Source organism: Felis catus, chromosome A2, assembly GCF_018350175.1.
Source record: "Felis catus isolate Fca126 chromosome A2, F.catus_Fca126_mat1.0, whole genome shotgun sequence".
NCBI classification, from domain to species: domain Eukaryota; kingdom Metazoa; phylum Chordata; class Mammalia; order Carnivora; family Felidae; genus Felis; species Felis catus.
The window spans coordinates 10937283-10956685 of NC_058369.1; the positions used below are offsets into that span (position 1 = coordinate 10937283).

A 19403-nucleotide genomic window follows, 5' to 3' on the forward strand; every position below is an offset into this window, starting at 1 on the left:
GACTGAGTTCATATACTCCAATATGTGACCCTTAAATGCCAGGATGTCAACCAACAGATGGAAATAAGAAAGGGAATATCTCTATTCACAGGATATCTAGGGAAAAAATTAATAAAATGCAAAGAACCATGGGAAGGAAGGACTCCCTGTGTCTTGGAGTTTCTGTCCCTTTATTAACTGGATTATTTTGGGGGGTGTTGAGTTTGATAAGTTCTTTACAGATTTTGGATACTAACTCTTTATCAGATAGGTCTTCTGCTAATATCTTCTCCCATTCCATAGGTTGCACTACTAGATATTTGCCCAAAGGATAAAAAAATACTAATTCAGAAGGGTACATGCACAAGGATGTTATAGCAGTATTATCTCAAATAGCCAACCTAGGGAAATAGCCCAAGTGTCAATCGATTGGTGAACGGATGAAGAAGAGTTTACACACACACACACACACACACACACACACACACGGCCATCAAAAGGAATGAAATCTTGCCATTTGCAATGATGTGGATGGAGCTAGAGAGTAGTATGCTCAGCAAAATAAGTCAGAGAAAGACAAAAACCATAAAATTTCACTCATATGTGGAATTTAAGAAACAACACAAACAAGAAAAGAGAGAAAAATAAGACAAATCAAGAAGCACACTCTTAACTATAGAGAACACACTGATGGTTATGGGGGGATGGGTAAAATAGGTGATGGGGATTAAGGAGTGCACCTGTTGTGATGAGCACCGGCTGTTTTATGGAAATGTTGAATCACTATGCTGTGCACCTGAAACCGATATTACACTGCATGTTAACTAACTGGAATTTAAATCAAAACTTTAAAAAATGAAAAATAAATAAATGGTAATACACGAGTAAAGCTCATTTGCTTGAAAAATACTCATGTTATTATTTTCTCTCCTAGTATTCAACTCCACCACATGGGACTCAGCAATGATACACACATTTCATTTTTTTCTTTGGGGATTTTCAGAGGAACCAGAACTGCAGCCCCTCATATTTGGGCTTTTCCTCTCCATGTACCTGATCACTGTGTTTGGCAACCTGCTCATCCTCCTGGCCGTCAGCTCTGACTCCCACCTCCACACCCCCATGTACTTCTTCCTGGCCAACCTGTCCTTTGTAGACATCTGCTTCACCTCCACCACCATCCCGAAGATGCTCTGGAACATCCAGACCCAGAGTAACGTCATAACCTATGAGGACTTCATCACCCAGATGTATTTTTTCCTACTCTTCACGGGACTGGACAACTACATCCTGACCGTGATGGCCTATGACCGATTTTTGGCCATCTGTCACCCCCTCTGCACTACACGGGCATCATGAACCCCCGGCTCTGTGGGCTGCTGGCTCTGGTGTCCTGGATCATGAGTGTCCTGCATTCCTTATCACCAAGTTTAATGGTGCTGCAGCTGTACTTCTGCACACACTCACTTTTTCTGTCATTTAATCAGATGATCCAACCTGCCTGCTCTGACACCTTTCTTAATGACACAGTGATGTATTTTTTAACCGTGTTGGTGGCTGGTGGTTCCCTTGCTGGGATCCTTTACTCTTATTCTAAGATTATTTCCTCCATACATAGAATCCCATCAGCTCAGGGTAAGTATAAAGCATTTTCCACCTGTGCGTCTCACCTCTTGGTTGTCTCCTTACTTTATTGTGCGGTCCTCGGAGTATACTTTAGCTCTGCTGCTACCCAGAGTTCACGCTCAAGTGCAACAGCCTCAGTGATCATGCCTATGCTGAACCCTGTCATCTACAGCATGAGGAACAAAGACATAAAGGAGGCTCTGATGAGATCCTTCGGGACGGCAGGTGTAAAAGGGACCATTGTCCTGCTAGTGAAGAAGTGCCCTTGATTGCAGGGCTCAAAGCCACGATTCTTTGAACATCGTGAAATAGAATTTGCTGTTATGTATTTCCTGAAATTTCCATTTCTTAGACATCAGCTTCTCTATACAATTTCAGAAAACTCAGTTTACTAAGCTTTCTGCTCTGTCCGATATATACACAAGTTTTTCCCTTTGTCCATTTTCATGTGTTCCCACAATTCTTTCTGGCCTTGGGTCAGACATATTTGAAAATTTCCACATCTTTTTGTGGCACCTGGGTGGCTCAGTCAGTTGAGTGTCCAATTTCAGCTCAAGTCATGGTCTTATGGTTCACGAGTTTGAGCCCTTCAGCAGGCTCACTGCTGTCAGCACAGAGACCACTTCAGATCCTCTGTTCCACTCTCTCTCTGTATCTCCCCCTCACCTGCTCTCTCTCTCAAAAAAATATAACTAAACCTTAAAAAAAGAAAATTTCCATATCTTTTATAGGACAGCTTTAATGATGTCTTAGAAATGTTTCTTCTCAAATGATATATATCCATGTATATATGACATATATCATACATATATAACAATTTCTTTTTTAATTTAATTTTAATTTGTTTTAATTCCAGTATCATTAACCTACAGTGTTACATTAGTAACACTTTATTTATTCATTCATCCACTTGAACATGTAGGTTGTTTCCATGTCTTGGCTATTGTAAATCATGTTGCAATGAAATGGGGGTGTGTATATCTTTTCGAATCTGTGTTTCTGTTTTCTTCAGATAAATTCTCAGAAGTTTCATTGCTCAATCATATGGTAGTTCAATTTTTAATTTTTCAAGGAACCTTCACACAGGTTCCCACAGTGATTGAACCAGTTTACATTCCCACCAATAGTACATATACCTTAATGTATATGCTGTATATGCGAGGGTTCCCTTTTCACCACATCCTCACCAACACATGTTGTTTTTGTCTTTTTGAAAGTAACCATTTTAATAGGCATGAAGAGATATCTCATTGCAGTGTTAATTTGCATTTCTCTGGGGGTTAGTGATGGCAAACATTTTTTCATGTATCTGTTAGCCATCTGTATGTCTTTGGTGGAAAAATGCTTATTCAGATCCTCTGCCCATGTATTAATCATACTGCTTGCTTTTCTTTTTATTTTTTTTCATTTCATTATTTTTCATTCATGAAAGCTGATTTGACATACATTCGCATAGAACCTTTTCTCTCATGTCTACAGCTCAACACACTGCTGAATCCAAAGGAGCTGGTGCCATTACTGTATGGAGTATATTGTATTAGTGTTTCAATCGTTTATTCCGACCCATTTCTTCTTTTATACTCTAAAACATCTTCATTACGCTATTTGATCAGATAGATCCACAAGAAGCTGGAGGTGCCCAAGGTCAGTCCAACTTTCATCCAGTCAGGTCTGTCACGTGGCAGCTCCTGAATGTAGGACCTTGATGGCACTGAAGACCAGTTGGGAGTCTGGCCAGATCCAGAAGCTTCGAGAAGGGGTGCAACAATGAAGTCAGAGCCATCTCCCTGGGCTGGGGTCCTTTTCTGTCTTTGCTATTGAGTTTTTTATATACTTTGGGATATTTACCTCTTATGATATGTATGATTTGCAAATATTCTCTGCCACTCGAGAGGTTGCCTTTTCATTTTGTTGATGGTTTCCTTGCCATGAAGAAGATTTACTTTGATGTAGACCCTGCTTATTCTTGCTTTTGTCCCCTTGTTTTTGATGTCAGATCCCAAAATCATTGCCAAAATCAAATTTTTTTTTCCCCAGGAGTTTTATGGCTTCAGGTCTTATGTTCAAGTCTTTAATCCACTTTGAGTTATTTTTGCCTGTGGTGTAAGACAGTGGTCCAGTTTTATTCTTTGGCGTGTGGCTCTCCAGTTTACCCAACACCATTTGCTGAAGAGACTGTTCTTACCTTACAGTATGTGTTTGCCTCCTTTGTCATAAACTAATTAACCATATATACAGTGGATTTGTTCCTGGGCTGTCGATTCTGTTGCATTGATCTGTGTGGGTTTTTTTTAATTTTTTTTTTCAACGTTTATTTATTTTTGGGACAGAGAGAGACAGAGCATGAACGGGGGAGGGGCAGAGAGAGAGGGAGACACAGAATCGGAAACAGGCTCCACGCTCCGAGCCATCAGCCCAGAGCCTGACGCGGGGCTCGAACTCACGGACCGCGGGATCGTGACCTGGCTGACGTCGGACGCTTAACCGACTGCGCCACCCAGGCACCCCGATCTGTGTGTTTTTTATGCCAATAACATGCTGTGTTGGTTACCATAGCTTTGTAACATAGTTTGATGCCTCCAGCTTTTCTCCTCTTTCTCAAGATTGCTTGGCTATTCGGTTCTTTTGTGGTTCCAGACATATCGTAGAAGTGCTTGTTCTATTGCCATTAAAAAAAAAAGTGCCATTGGAATTTTGACAGGGAGTGCTCTGAATCCACTGATTGCTTTGGGTATATGGACGTTTCAACAGTATTCATTCTTCCAGTCAATGAGCATGGCCTATTTTTTCATTTGTTTGTGACTTCTTCATTTCTTTCAGCAATTGTCTTATAGTTTTCAGGATACAAGTGTTTCACTGCCTTGATTAACTTTGTTCTCAGATATTTTATTCTTGTTTATGCAGTTGTAAATGAGATTGTTTTCTTCATTTTTCTTTCTGATAGTCTGTGATTAGTGTGCAGAAATGCAGCCAATTTTTGTATATTGACTTTATAGCCTGCTGAATTCCTTTTTCAGTTATAAGGGATTTTTTTCTTTTAAATAATCCATTGAAGTACATGGCACACAATAAGCTAAACATATTTAAAATGCCACATAGTTACGTGACTGACTCTTGATTTCGGCTCACATCATGATCTCACAGTTGTGGGGTCAAGCCCCACACTGAGCTCTACACTGACAGCATGGAACATGCTTCAGATCCTCTCTATTTCTCTCTCTTTGCCCTTCCCCTGCTCTTGCACTTAATTAATTAATTAATTAATTTAAAAAAATAGTAAAATGCAAAATATGCTGAATTAAAGGAATCATACAAAAACCGAGTTCATACTGCCTAAATCCATTTAAACGTAATTCAAGAAAGTGCACAAAAGCTTTAAAGCTTTGTTACATCATCGTAAACATTGTGATCCACCCGAAACCTCTGTTTCCTTAGTTCTGATGGTGATGTGGGTTAATACGTCTAATTCAGGCAGATGTGTTTAGGAATAAGTACAGTGTTTGGAAATACTGGGTGAGTCCAAGAAGTCTTTCGTAAGTAGGGAGTGTATGTACGTGCACATATCCACGCATTTGTATATTATTTCATACAAATACGCTCTTATCGATGTATGTATGACACAGACACGAGAATCACATCTTTGATGTTGAAAGGATATTTGGAGAGGATAGAAATCAAACCAATGAATGTTGGAATTAATATGGAGTTTTAAAAGTGTAGGAATTTAGACTCAAATACTTAAAGTATAATGGGTGAACTTAATTTTCATAACAAATGACGTTTTTGCTCTTCCAATGTTTGTTTATTTACTTTGAGACACAGAGAGAGGGAGAGAAAGAGAAGGTGGATGGGGAATGGGGAGAGAGAGAGGGAGAGAGAATCCCAAGCAGGCTTCACACTGTCAGACCAGAGCCCGATGTAGGGCTGATCCCACAACCATGAGATCGTGATATTAGCCAAAATCAAGAAGCAGTTGCTTAACCGACTGAGGTACTGAAGCACCCCAGATTACTCTTTTTATATCAATGCATAAAGGCCTCAAAACCAGAACTTATGTTTAAATCTAAAGTCACAGAGTGCCTAGTTGGCTCAGTTGGTACAGCATGCAAATTTTGGGGGGGAAAGATATTATTTTTAAGTAATCTCTGCACCCAACATTGGGCTTAAACCCACAAACCTGAGATCAAGATTCCCACCCTCCATGGACCTAGCAAACCAAGAGCTGCACGCATGTGACACTTGATCTCAGGGTCATGAGTTCAATCCCTATGTTAGGCATATTATATAAAATAGATAGATAGATAATAGATAGATAGATAGATAGATAGATAGATAGATAGAGTCACATTTATATTTTATCAATGGGGAGTTCACTTTTTCCATTCTTTTTAAGAAATGGAGCAGAAGCTCCAAAATGACTTTATTTTTTTTCTTCCAGTTGAGGTTGGATTTCAACACGGAATGCCCTTACCAAGAGAAGAGAAATGAATTAACTGAGAGACTAAAATGCCTTTTCCTCCAAAACCATTTTATTGGATGAATTTCTATATTACATTGCTATTTCTGATTAACAGATTACCACACTAGAAGCTCAAAAGAAACACATTTATGCTATTACTATTCAGAGGTCAGAAGCCTGAAGAGTCTCCATAGGCTAAAATCAAGATGTCTGCAGGGCCTGGTTCTTTCATGGATGCTCCAGGAGAGACCGTCTTCTTTCCTATTGTGGTTTCTAGGGACAACAAGCATCCTTTGGCTCATTGCCCTTTCTGCATCTTGAAAGCCAGCAATGTGGTGTCCTCACATCTCTCTCTGATCCAACTACTCTGCCTTCCTCTCCTACATTTGGAGGACCATGGTGATTACATTAATGCCACCTGCACAATCTTGGCCAACCTTAGTTTAAGGTCAGCTCATTACCAGCCTTGTTCCACTTGCTACTTTAATCTCCCCCCCTTAATATAAAAATAAACACATTGAAAGTTTCTAGGGTTTAGAACGTGGATGACATCAGAAGGCTCTTATTCTGCCTACTGGAAAGCCCTTTACCAACAGTATTTTATTTCATGTCACTCAAAGGCCCTTATGTAAAAGAAACAAACACAGAATTTATCACAGCCCCTAGAGTGACTGGATACGCTTGGCATTCCAAAATTTATGCAAACACAATTTATTTTGTGAAGAAGACCTACGACCACCTGCACCTTGCTCTATCCCAGGACCACAACCTTGCTACTCAAAAAGTGGTCCACGGACCAGGACCTACAGTATCAACATCATTCAGGGGCTCGTTAGACACACCAAACTCCTGGCCCACCAGCACGTGCAATGTCATAATTTGCATTTAAACTAGAATTCTAGGTGATTCGTATGCACCTTGAAGTTGAAGATGTGCTGGGGTAGAGTAGGTTTTCTCACATTTTCAATTTGGCCTTTGAGGCAGGATGATTATTTGTGTTGGGAGCTGTCCTGCTCACCACAGGTGTTTAGCAGCATCCCTCAGACATTGTCAAATACCCCCAGGGGGAAAGACTCATCTCTGGGAGGGAACCACGGGCACAGAGTTCGAAAACTGGGAACATCTTGACAGGATCCAATGAACACCCATCTATTTCCACAATGATAACTTTGAGAAGATCACTAACTTCTTCAAGCCCCATTTCTCCATGGGGAACGGAGCTCACACTGGTACTTTCTTACAGAATATACTTTTATAAAAATCAGGCTATTCCTAGAGCAGCTGAACTCAGGTTATAGTGCATAAAAAGATGTAAATATATCTCTGACAATTAACATTTTATAATGGCATTTTAAGTAATGCCTCTAAACTTGTGATGTAAATATGAAATCCCTAATTGTTTTGGCAAAACTATCATGAAGCCCACGAGTGTAGCGCCCCAGGTTTTATATCAAAGGAGCAAACCTCACATCTTTGTTGAAAAAGAGAAAAGTTACTTTCCAAAGATATGAGGGGCTATGTCTTTAACCCAAGTCAATGCTTTGAAGAGTCCAAGGGACCTAGTCAAAACTGATTTCTCAGTCTTAAACAGGAGAAAACGTTCATTCAGGATTGGGATAACGTGCTGGGAGTTTAGATTTCTGAAAGACAGAAGTAATAGAAAAAGAGTAAGAAAAACGGACTTCAGCTGCCTTATCACCTGGTCTCCTAGCAACAGAAATTCAACAGGGAAAATTTCCTTTCTGTCCACCCTGGTGTCCCATAGGGCAATCACGTGCCTAAAGGTGGAAGAGACAAGAGGGAAATGTGCCTAATGAGCAGAATTAAGAGGCTGCAAATACCTCCTCTGTTGCAGCCCCACAGTGTGTACAACCTCGGGCTGGACAAGACATGGTCGTTTCTTTTGCAGTCCTAAGTCTGGATGGGACACTAGTTTGACCCATCCCGGCTGTCGTGTCTGGGACAGAGCTTCATCCTCCACCATCTACCAACGAGATGGGTATTTTGATTTGCATGTAGAGACCTTCCTCCCAGAGACCCCATCTAGATGAGTTTTACATCGCAGTAAGTACTACCAGAGAAGGTCAAGAGAATGAAAGTCAAGAACATTTACCTGAGGTCACCTGAGAGTCAATCTAGCCTAGCCAGAGCTGAGAGTTTGCTGTAGTTGTTTGCTGGCTTGATTAGTAAGTTGATTGATTGATTGATTGATTGATTAATGTATTTATGATGCTATAAATAGAAGTAAATATTGAAGTCAGAAATGCAAGGTTCAACGTTAACAACTAAGTGATAATAATGGAAACTCGTTTAGAGAGGGGATGGGAAGCACAAAAGTAGAACCTGAGACCGAGGATCTTTGCAATTAACCAGAGTAGAAAAGTCTAGTACTGGCTGTTGAGGGATGTGCATTGAAGTGAGGACATGTCTTTTCATTTTTAAGATGGGACATACTACACTACAATTCCATACTGATGAGAAAAACCCGGATGAAGGAATGCTTGCAAGTGCATCCTTGCAAGAGCAGTACTTGAAACATACATTTCACAGCACATTCACTCCTTGAGTATTCAAATGAAATTTTTTAGGGGCACCCGGCTGAATCAGCCAGTTGAGGGTCCGAATCTTGATTTCAGCTCCATTCATATCAGGGGTCATGAGATTGAGCCCAACTTTGGGCTCTGCTCTGACAGCACGGGGCCTGCTGCGGATTCTCTCATTCTCTGTCTGCCCCGCTCCCGCTCATGCTCTCTCTCTGTCAAAATAAATAAATAAACATTAAAAAAATAAAAATTTTAAGTGTACTATGTGAAACGGGGTATGCTAATGAGCTCCCTTCACAATCAGCTCACAACCTGTGAGTCTGAATGTATTCTGGGTTAGTTAGCCACCCACTTTCTCTATTGAAAGTTGTCTGTAGGAGTCCTTGGTGTTTGCATAGTGGGGTTGGAATGGTCTTATTTATGGTTTTTTTTACTCCTTTTTTTTCCAGAAAAAGAATTGGCATTTATTTCGTGAACTACTTGCCATTTTGTTTATTTTTTAATGCACGTATAGATGTATTTGTGCAGAATGTATGAGAGTGTGTAAATTTTGTGTGGTAGTCTATGACGTAGTCATACTCCCTCCACAGCTTTTTCTATTTTTATTTATTTATATTTTCCTGAAAGAATTGATCTGTCACCTTAATATTCTTCCTTCGTGAAGACCCTACTGTCCACAAAATTAAATTCAATGTCCTTCTGCTACTTAGGGCTCATAAATCACCCTTTTCTACATATTTCCAACTAATTTTCACTTCTCTGTATTCCTCGTTTTCCCTTTTGGCCTTTTATTATTGGATCTATTTCTACAATCAGAATTCCAACACTTGTAAGGCATTCTTTTTTATGTTTCGCTAAGAATCACCTTTATCTTTGGGGTGCCTGGGGGGCTCAGTCGGTTACGCTTCCAACTTTGGCCCAGGTTATGATCTCGCGGTTTGTGAGTTCGAGCCCCATGTTGGGCTCTGTGCTGATGGCTCAGAGCCTGGAGCCTGCTTCAGATTGTGTGTCTCCTTTCCTCTCTGCCCATCCCTGGCTTGTGCTCTGTCTCTCTGTCTCTCAAAAATAAATAAATAAATGTTAAAAAAAATTTAAAAAAAAAAAAGAATCAACCGTGATCTTCCATAAGCATAGCTGGTCCATCTATCTTTATGTGACGTGAAATTAAAACCTTAGATATCACTTTCTCTCCACATGAAAAGACTTTTTCATATTCTTTTATTCCTGAATCCCTAGCAATCTGAATTAGATTTGGACCCACGAAACTATCATTAAATTATTATTCTTTTAAATCTTTTTATTCACAAGTTGCTTTGGTTCTTCAATTTTGTTTCATGCGGTGGTTTTTGAACCACTCTGCCTAACCCAAGTGCATTTTCGCTGTTTCTCTTTCTTAAAAGTCTTCATTGCTTTTAAATGAAATGCACACATACATATTCACACACTTTCAATTCAAATGTATAGAAAGACAGCAATGCATATTGGAAGCACTCTTTATGTTCTGACACCATCGTTCTTTCTAGCTTTTCTCTGCCCGTCCTTCTAACTCAGTAGTACCTTACCTATGTCCCTCTAGTCAAGTAGTATAATGCTGATTCATTAGTTCTTTTTCTTTTAAAGATTTTATTTTTAAGCAATATCTACACCCAATATGGAGCTTGAACTCACAACTTCAAGATCAAGAGTCTCACTCTCTACCTACTGAGCCAGCCAGGTGCCCCTGATTTATTATTTCAAGGCCGGTATGACTCATCATGGTGTGGCTGTGCCATTTACACCTTTCATAGTCTTTCATATTTTTCTCATTAAATTACTATTATATCAATGCTTCAAAATATTTTTAAATACTTAATACTATGTTTCTCACCCAAAAGTGATTTTGTCCCCCAGAGGATATTGAGCAATGTTCAAAGACATTTTTGGCTGTCACACTGGAGAGGGGTGCATGGAGGCCAGGGATGTTCTAATCCTACAATATATAGGACACACCCCACAGGGAAGGATCTGGCTGGGAATGTCCATACAGTAGAGACTGAGAAATCCTGAGTTAAAAAATATCTGTATTTTTGTTTAAACATTTTTTTTTCAAAAATCTCTACACCCAACATGGGACTTGAACTTCAAACCCCAAGCTCAAGAGTTGTGTGCTCTACCAACTGAGCCAGCCGTGTGCCCCAAGAGGATCTGTATTTTTAATATTTGTAATTGTCTTCACAGCCTCCGAAGATGTTATAATGCTTCACAATTATGACAGCAAAATTAGAAAGTGCCCCTTTGTTAATTGGTTAAAATTTCTGACCCCACTCAATGTGACAGCCCTTTGAGTGATTTCTCAGGGAAATGGGTATGAAAGAGATTTCTTGTTGATTTTTTAAACTATTAGTGAGCTCCAGTAAAGATTCATATATTTGATCACTATGTTCATTTGTCTGTCATTATTATATGTCCACATATTATATGCTTATTTATCTATAATTATCAGCATTTCAAATACCTGTTGTAAATCACACTTCTCTATTGATTTTTAGTTAGGTATTTTGGGCCATAAAATAGTTTTAAATTTTATTTATTGAAATGTATTTATCTTCTTGTTTCTGAGTTTTTTTGCCTTAATTATGATGGTTTGTCCACCTGTAGATTTTTTTTACATGTAGTTTCCTAGATGTGCATCTAAAATGCAGTGGTTACTCTTACACTGAGGGTTTACTCTTTTGGATTTTTTTGTGAGATGTGTGAAATAAGGAAGCACCACACTTCCTTCCACGTAGAAAGCCATTTGTGCCAGCTTTCACTCAACAGTCCGGTCTTTTAACCACATTTAAATTCAGCTTTGTCACGTTAAAAGTGCATATATAATAAGACCTAATTCCTGATTCATTCAACCAATACGAAAAGTGCATCTGCTAGTACCAGAAATTTCTCAGAACTTTATATGTTATGCTCTTTTATTTCCAGGTCTTGGGGAATTTTATGATTCATCTGGGTTGATTTTGTTGACTTACTGGTCCTGTAGATCATGTTTCAGGTAGTTCTCAAAACTCCATTCAATTTTGTTTAATACAGTTGTACTGAAACCGCTCTCTTTAACCTGGTTTTATTTCCTCTATCACTCTTTGTATTTCATAATGCCTCATGTTCTTGACTTTGTTTCCATGTAAGTGCATATACATGCACATACTTTTGTAAAGAAGAAGATGAAGAGAAGTTCCTGCTCCTTTGGTAATTACATCACAATGACAGACAAGAGTGCAGTGCAAGAAATGTGAGTGTGAAATAATGTCCTCGGATAAGTCACATGCAGATTATTCAGAGTAAGAGAACAGATTGTCATGGGGTGGGTAGGATTTTATAGAGTCTGGGGATGTCTTCGCATGTTGGACAAGGAACAAAACCATCCCTAGTTGTGGTCATCAGACTTGTGAAGAAAGTGATTAAACCCAAAGCATAAGAATAACAAATACACGAAAAAAGATGTCACATAAGAAAAATGCTAAACAGGCTTGCCTCATCCTGTATTGGGCCATATAAAAACTGATCAGTCAAATGAAGATAGAATAGACACAGGAAAATCAAGTCTTCTTCTCTCTGCATTCTGGGCATAAAAATGCCCAAACTGTGAGAAGTGTTCTATTCTCTTGTGATGTTCAATATGTAAGATGTTTCACACCATAAAGATAGCATTACTTCTGTCCTTTGGACAAACTTATTTTTGTCCTTTCATCATTTTTGCTGGAGACAAATGGGATACGACCAGGACTGGGTGCCACCAGCATCATTTTCTCTCTCTCTACTCATCGCACATAATTTTTTATGTTTCATTACATACAGGTCAGAAAGTGACCATTCCAAAATGGAGCCCCGGGATTATTTGTCCTTGGGAAGCTATGAATAGGACTTTCGGGGTACGATTTCTACCTTCTTTCTGGGAAAGGTACTGTGATGTGTTTGCGTTCATATCCTAAACAGTGTGTTGAGGCAGGCAGGGGGACGTGAGAAGGGCAGAGAAGTAACACACACCAGGAGGATATGATGCATTGTGTTGCGTGTATGTGAAAGTGTGTGTGTGTGTGTGTGTGTGTGTGTGTGTGTGTATAGTGAAAGCAGGTCTCCAAGCAGGGGTACATGGGCTCCTCTATTCCAAGGTGACCCTATAATACACAGACCAGACTCAATCAATAGATAATACTGAGAAGAGATGTTCCACGGACAGGACACTACAGTAACCAGATGAATAAAGTGCAAGAGGTACATAGTATGGACGAGGAGCTCCTTGTGTCTTGAACTTAGGCAGCTGTGAGGCAACATGGTTCTACAAAATTCACAGCCATTGCCTTTAGTCCTTAACACACTGGCTGCCTTCTGAGCCTTGATTTTCTGGGGGAAAAAAAGCGCTTCCTCAAGGCCTTTGCCTTAGCCGACGCTCTGGCAGTTTCCAGGCAGTTTTCTCTAGTCTTTCAGGTCTCTGTTCAAATGTCACCTTCTTAGCCAATCTTGACTAAACACCCAACATCACACCCCAACCACTCTCTTCCTGTACCTGCTTCATTTTCCTCATGACCTCTATTACCATCCCAAGATTATTTAATTTTTATGTATGCATATATCCTATGCACATCGCTGAATATTAGGTAATTTTTCTGTTCAGCACCCTCTACTTTATGACTTGGAAATGCTGAAAACACGATTGACGCTCTATATACTCCTCAAATGCATTAAATAATTTCTTATTAAAAATGTACAAGGGGGGCGCTTGGGTGGCGCAGTCGGTTAAGCGTCCGACTTCAGCCAGGTCACGATCTCGCGGTCCGTGAGTTCGAGCCCCGCGTCGGGCTCTGGGCTGATGGCTCAGAGCCTGGAGCCTGTTTCGGATTCTGTGTCCCCCTCTCTCTCTGCCCCTCCCCCGTTCATGCTCTGTCTCTCTCTGTCCCAAAAATAAATAAACGTTGAAAAAAAAAATGTACAAGGGCGCCTGGGTGGCTCAGTCAGTTAGGCCTCTGACTCTTGATCTCGGCTCAGATCATGAGCTCGCGGTTTGTGGGTTGGGGCCTCACGTCTGGCTCTGCGCTGACAGCGTGGAGGCTGCTTGGAGTTCGGTCTCTCCTTCTCTCTGCCCCTTCTTGACATGTGCACATTGTCTCTCTCTCTTAAAAATAAATAAAGTGAAAAAAATCCTTAAATGTACAAAACCTAGCCTATTGGAAAACATCTGACGTTGGGATGAAAATTCCTAGTAAGAGAGGAAATAGGGATCCCCTCAAAGGACTCAGATCCATTCACAAAATATCAAAATTACTTTCTTGACTGGGGAATATAAATTGTAGCATTTGAACCATGTGAGCCAAGCGATTTATGTGAAAATTAGTCATGTTATTTTCCCCTTTGCTGGTAGTCACCTCCACCACATGGACCCAGGAAATGATACCGGAATTTCAGAATTTCTTCTTATGGGATTTTCAGAGGGACCAGAACTTCAGCCCCTCATATTTGGGCTTTTCCTCTCCATGTACCTGATCACTGTGTTTGGGAACCTGCTCATCCTCCTGGCCGTCAGCTCTGACTCCCACCTCCACACCCCCATGTACTTCTTCCTGGCCAACCTGTCCTTTGTAGACATCTGCTTCACCTCCACCACCGTCCGGAAGATGCTCTGGAACATCCAGACCCAGAGCAAAGTCATAACCTATGCAGGCTGCATCACACAGATATACTTTTTCATAACCTTTGCAGGGATGGATGACTTTCTCCTGAGTGTGATGGCCTATGACAGTTTGTGGCCATCTGTCACCCCCTGAACTACATGGTCATCATGAACCCCCGGCTCTGTGGACTCCTGGTTCTGGTGTCCTGGATCATGAGTGTTCTGTATTCCTTGTTACAAACCTTAATGGCATTTCGGCTGTCCTTCTGTACAGAGGTGGAAATCCCCCACTTTTTCTGTGAACTCAATCAGATGATCCAACTTGCCTGTCGGGACACCTTTCCCAATAACATGGTGTTGTATTTTGGAGCTATGTTGCTGGCTGGTGGTCCCTTCATTGGAATACTTTACTCTTACTCTAAAATAGTTTCCTCCATCTGTGGAATCTCATCAGCTCGAGGCAAATACAAAGCATTTTCCACCTGCGCGTCTCACCTCTCGGTTGTCTCCTTATTTTATTGCACAAGCCTAGGAGTGTACCTCAGCTCTGCTGTCACCCAGAGCTCCCACTCAAGTGCAATATCCTCAGTGATGTATGTGGCGGTCACACCCATGCTGAACCCCTTCATCTACAGCTTGAGGAACAGAGACATAAAGGAGGCTCTGATGAGATTCTCTGGGATGGTAGCTACAAAAGGGACAATTGTCCTGGGCTGAAGAAGTTCCCGTGATTGCAGGGCCCAGAGTCTGAGCCAAAGGTTGAGATTGTTTCATCAGATTGTGGAGGTGAAAGATGCCTCTTCTATTTTTTCCTGGAATTTCTATTTTTTTCTTTCACCCTCTCTGCACAATTTATTTAACTCACTTTATTAAGCTTTCTGATATCTCTTACATCCAAGAGATTTTCCCGTTGTCATTTTCTTCCTCTCCCAAGGTTATTCCTTACTTTGGATTAAAATATTTGGAAATTCTTACATATTTTTCAAAGGACAACATGGATATATTAAGAATAATTTCTTCTCATGTGAAATGTATCATAGGGAGTATTTTTTCTTTTATTTGACCAAAAACAACAACAATAACAACAACAAAACAACCATTCATGACTTATACTAGTCCTATGGAAAGTCTAGTTTTGGCTACCACAGCTATTGATATAAGTTTAAAACAGAGAAAGATCTGAGACCACCAGACTTCACTCCTTTGAACATCATTCTTTTCTATATCACTACATTGACTGCTCTTCCTGATAAGGTAGACTTTTATGTACTGGTTGTTATCACTGATCATGGGGTGTTTTTCCTACACATTAGGTACCTGCTCTGTCACACAGCTTGTGTCCATCATGCTTACCAGAGTCACTGGCAAAAAAAAATGATAATAAAATGCATGTCTCCAAGTGGAATCTACAAAGAAAGAGAAACATGGAAAAAATAGATTGATATAATATGGCCTTTTAAGTCAAACTTGACTTTAAGTATGATGGCACAAAATATTAAGTCATGCATTTATCACTATGCAAAATATTTCCTTCTCAGGCACTTTAACTGCTCATTGAATTACAGAATATCAGGGTTCGTGTGTAAAGTGTATTCGTTAAGATGAAAGGCCGGTGGCATGTTTTGGGTTTTATTAAATTATTTTCTGGTTTCTGAAAATGCCCAGTGCTACTTATAAAGGTGAGCCCTTCCATTTCTCTAAATGAAATATCTCCCACTATTTGAAATTTTGCCAAAACCACTGAGGAGGCAGCAAATGAGTAATATCCGTATTGTCTGTTTTACATCTTCCTCCTTCTTAATCGCTGGATGACTCCCCAGCAAGTGTGGATTCCTGTCCAGGTATGTGAATCGGAGTCACAAGCTTTGTGCAAACATACATGACCTTCCAAAATTTCCGTGTTACCTGAAAGGGGCTCAGTGGAGTCATTTTTTAATACATTTGTCTGAAATAAACTTGAAGAATAGAGTAATCCTGATGCTTCAATTATGCTACCTACAAACTCCTAGAATAAAAAGAATCAGATTATGACAAATGGCCTCATTTCTGCCCAATTTGATTATTATATCAGGTAGCTATTGCTGTGCCCAAAGCATCCTCAAATAAAATAGCTTACTACATATATTTATTATTGAATGGGATTGTAGGGTAGGAAGTTGTTCAGATCTCTGCTGGGCTCCTCATGAGTCCATAGTCAGGTGTGAATCTCTACATTGTGTTTTGAAGGCTCGTCCATGAGGTGTGTGGTTCTAGTGTCCTTCCGTCTTGAACTGACTTATGTCAGTTTACTCCTTTTCTATATGTGGGCTAATCTTCTAGTCTACAAAACGTGAGTTTATTGAATGTGATTTGTCTTAATTTAGTTCCACTATTTTAAAAAAAATTTTTTTCAACGTTTATTTATTTTTGGGACAGAGAGAGACAGAGCATGAACGGGGGAGGGGTAGAGAGAGAGGGAGACACAGAATCGGAAACAGGCTCCAGGCTCTGAGCCATCAGCCCAGAGCCCAACGCGGGGCTCGAACTCACGGACCGCGAGATCGTGACCTGGCTGAAGTTGGACGCCTAACCGACTGTGCCACCCAGGCGCCCCTAGTTCCACTATTTTAATATTTACATGTGAACCTTTGCTTTTTCACAGCTCGTAGAGAGATCTCCCACCCCATTAGGTGTGACTCAGCTCACTGTGCTCCAGATCTGACCCTGAGTCATGCACCAGTAGAATTTTTAATTTCTAATTAACTTAATGGAGCATTATTACATGCGACAAACTGCACATATTTAAAGTATACAACTTTAAATTGAAAGAGTCATTGAAAAATCATGGGTACATACTGCATGATTCCATTTATCTAGAACTCAAGAAGGCTCACAGTAAGTTTTAACTGCTTTGTTATGCAATTTTTAGTCTATGATCCCTCTAACCATCGCTTTCTTCTGAAGGCAACGTGGAAGATAAACATAACTTCAAGAGATGTGGTGAGGAAAGATGATGTGTAGAAATACTGTTCAGTCCAAAGACTGTTCAAGAATAAGGGTTGTGTATGCAAATATACATACAAATGTATGTGTATTTATGTACATTTTTCTTTTTTAAAATCTGAACTTTATTGTCAAATTGTTTTCCATACAACACCCAGTGCTCATCCCAACAGGTGCCCTCCTCAATGCCCATCACCCACTTTCCCCTCCCTCCCACCCCCCATTAACCCTCAGTTTTATTTTTTTTTTTAATTTTTTTTTCAACGTTTATTTTTGGGACAGAGAGAGACAGAGCATGAACGGGCGAGGGGCAGAGAGAGAGGGAGACACAGAATCAGAAACAGGCTCCAGGCTCTGAGCCATCAGCCCAGAGCCCGATGCGGGGCTCGAACTCGCGGACTGCGAGATCGTGACCTGGCTGAAGTCGGACGCTTAACCGACTGCGCCACCCAGGTGCCCCAACTCTCAGTTTTAAGAGGGTTTATTCTCAGTTTTTAAGAGTCTCTTATGGTTTGCCTCCCTCCATCTCTAACTTGTATATTTTTCTTTCAAACAAACTCACTCACATACATAGATGTACATGCATGAAATTCATGACCCTTATTGTAACTCATTATAACTTACATATTGTGTTGAAAGAAAGCTTGAGAGAAACTTGAGGGTAAAGAAAGGAAGAGAATGAAGGTTTGCCTTAACTTGGAATTCTAGGAATGTAGAAATTTAGACAAAAAAAATTAGAGTAGAACAGGTGGCCTTATTTTTAACAATGAATCATGTTCCTTATCTTAATGCCCAGAGGTCTCAGAAACAGTATCATATTTGCATTTATGCAAGGAGAAATCCTGTGTACTGGCTCATAAGGCTGAGTATCTCCAAATTTACTTCAGGTTTTGTTTCTTCTACTCAAGTAGGGTTTCAACAAAAAATGCCCTTAGTCAAGGAAGCTACGTAAATGAGTTGAGAGTCTTGGGTTCTATTTCTTCAAAGAAAATTTTTTGGGTGAATGTCTTTGTCATTTCCCAACTGCTGCCTTATACAATTATCACATTAAAGGTTTAAAAGAAACAAATTTCCACTCTTTCAGGTCTGGAGGTCAATGCCGAAAATGAGTCTCATTGGGCTAAAATCAAGATGTCTTTGCAGGGCACAAGAGAGCTTGAATTCCTGCTCAGTTATGTGATTCCAGGACACCATATTTTTTCCACACAAATGCAAATCCTTCCAACCTCTACTGATAACTGAAAAGGAATCATTTTTTTAATAATTATCCAAAATAAACTTGAATAACAGAATGATCATGAATGTTGCTGCATAGCAAACCATCCTGAAAGCAAACGTCTTGGTAGAATGTCTTTAGAATTCAGTGGAATTATATGGTGCTGAGTTGTTCTAATCTCTGTTGATCTCCTCAAGGGTCTTGAGTCAGCTGTGTGTCAGCTGGGGAGGCTCTGCTGATCTTTCCAGGGCATTCTAATATAATTGGGGCTAGACTAGCTATCTGTGGCTGATCCAGGGTGGCCTTGACTTGGACAACTGGGCTGTGCTCCATATGTCCCCACTTCCTCTGCAGGCCATCTCATTTTATTCACTTTGCAGAGCCATAGTTCCAAGAGAGAGAAGCAGAAATGCACAAGGCCTTTAAGTTCCACTGTCACTTCTATCATATTATGCTGGCTGCAGTAAATGAAAAATCCTAATCCATCCAGAATCAAAGGTGGAAGAATAGTCTCCACCTCCTGATGTAAGGTACTGTGCACATTGCCAAAGATATGGCTACCGAGAAAGACCGGCATTTGGGGCCATCTCTGCAAACATTCTACCATGGCTGTTAATTTCAATTCAGTAGGTTTCATTTCCACTTCCACCTTCAGCAGTGCAATGATCTGACAAGAGAGTGAGAATTAGGTGTCTAATGATCAGTTATGGAAGTTCTACTCCAGATGGTCAAGCTTTCCTCCAAATGTAAGTTTCCTCCTCACCACTTGCCTATAGATCAACATTCTTAGTAAAAGAAAAGGACAAAGAAACCAAGGTTTTCTTTCCAGTTGCCTCAGAGAGACTGGGGACCCTGTATCTAACTCGTTGATTAATGAAGTTAGCAACTATTGTATCACTGATGCTATTTTTAGGGCATCCTTCTGTAGATACTGTTTTTCTATTGATTGACCTTCCCATT

The 19403-nt window shown here is 40.2% G+C and overlaps 2 protein-coding genes and 1 pseudogene across 2 annotated transcripts; 2 read left to right on the forward strand and 1 right to left on the reverse strand.

Annotated features, from left to right (window-relative positions):
- The first annotated feature begins 799 nt into the window (after positions 1–799).
- LOC101083660 (olfactory receptor-like protein OLF4) lies at positions 800–1874 on the forward strand. Its single transcript, XM_045042163.1, is given in 2 exon segments — positions 800–1311; positions 1314–1874. Coding segments are annotated over 2 exon segments (981 nt in total). The 5' UTR covers positions 800–891.
- Positions 1875–2939: 1065 nt separating this feature from the next.
- On the reverse strand, positions 2940–3388 carry LOC101083914 (annotated as a pseudogene).
- A 10468-nt stretch (positions 3389–13856) lies between these two features.
- Positions 13857–15048, forward strand: LOC101084174 (olfactory receptor-like protein OLF4). Its single transcript, XM_003981988.2, is given in 2 exon segments — positions 13857–14370; positions 14373–15048. Coding segments are annotated over 2 exon segments (951 nt in total). The 5' UTR covers positions 13857–14009; the 3' UTR covers positions 14963–15048.
- Positions 15049–19403: the final 4355 nt, after the last annotated feature.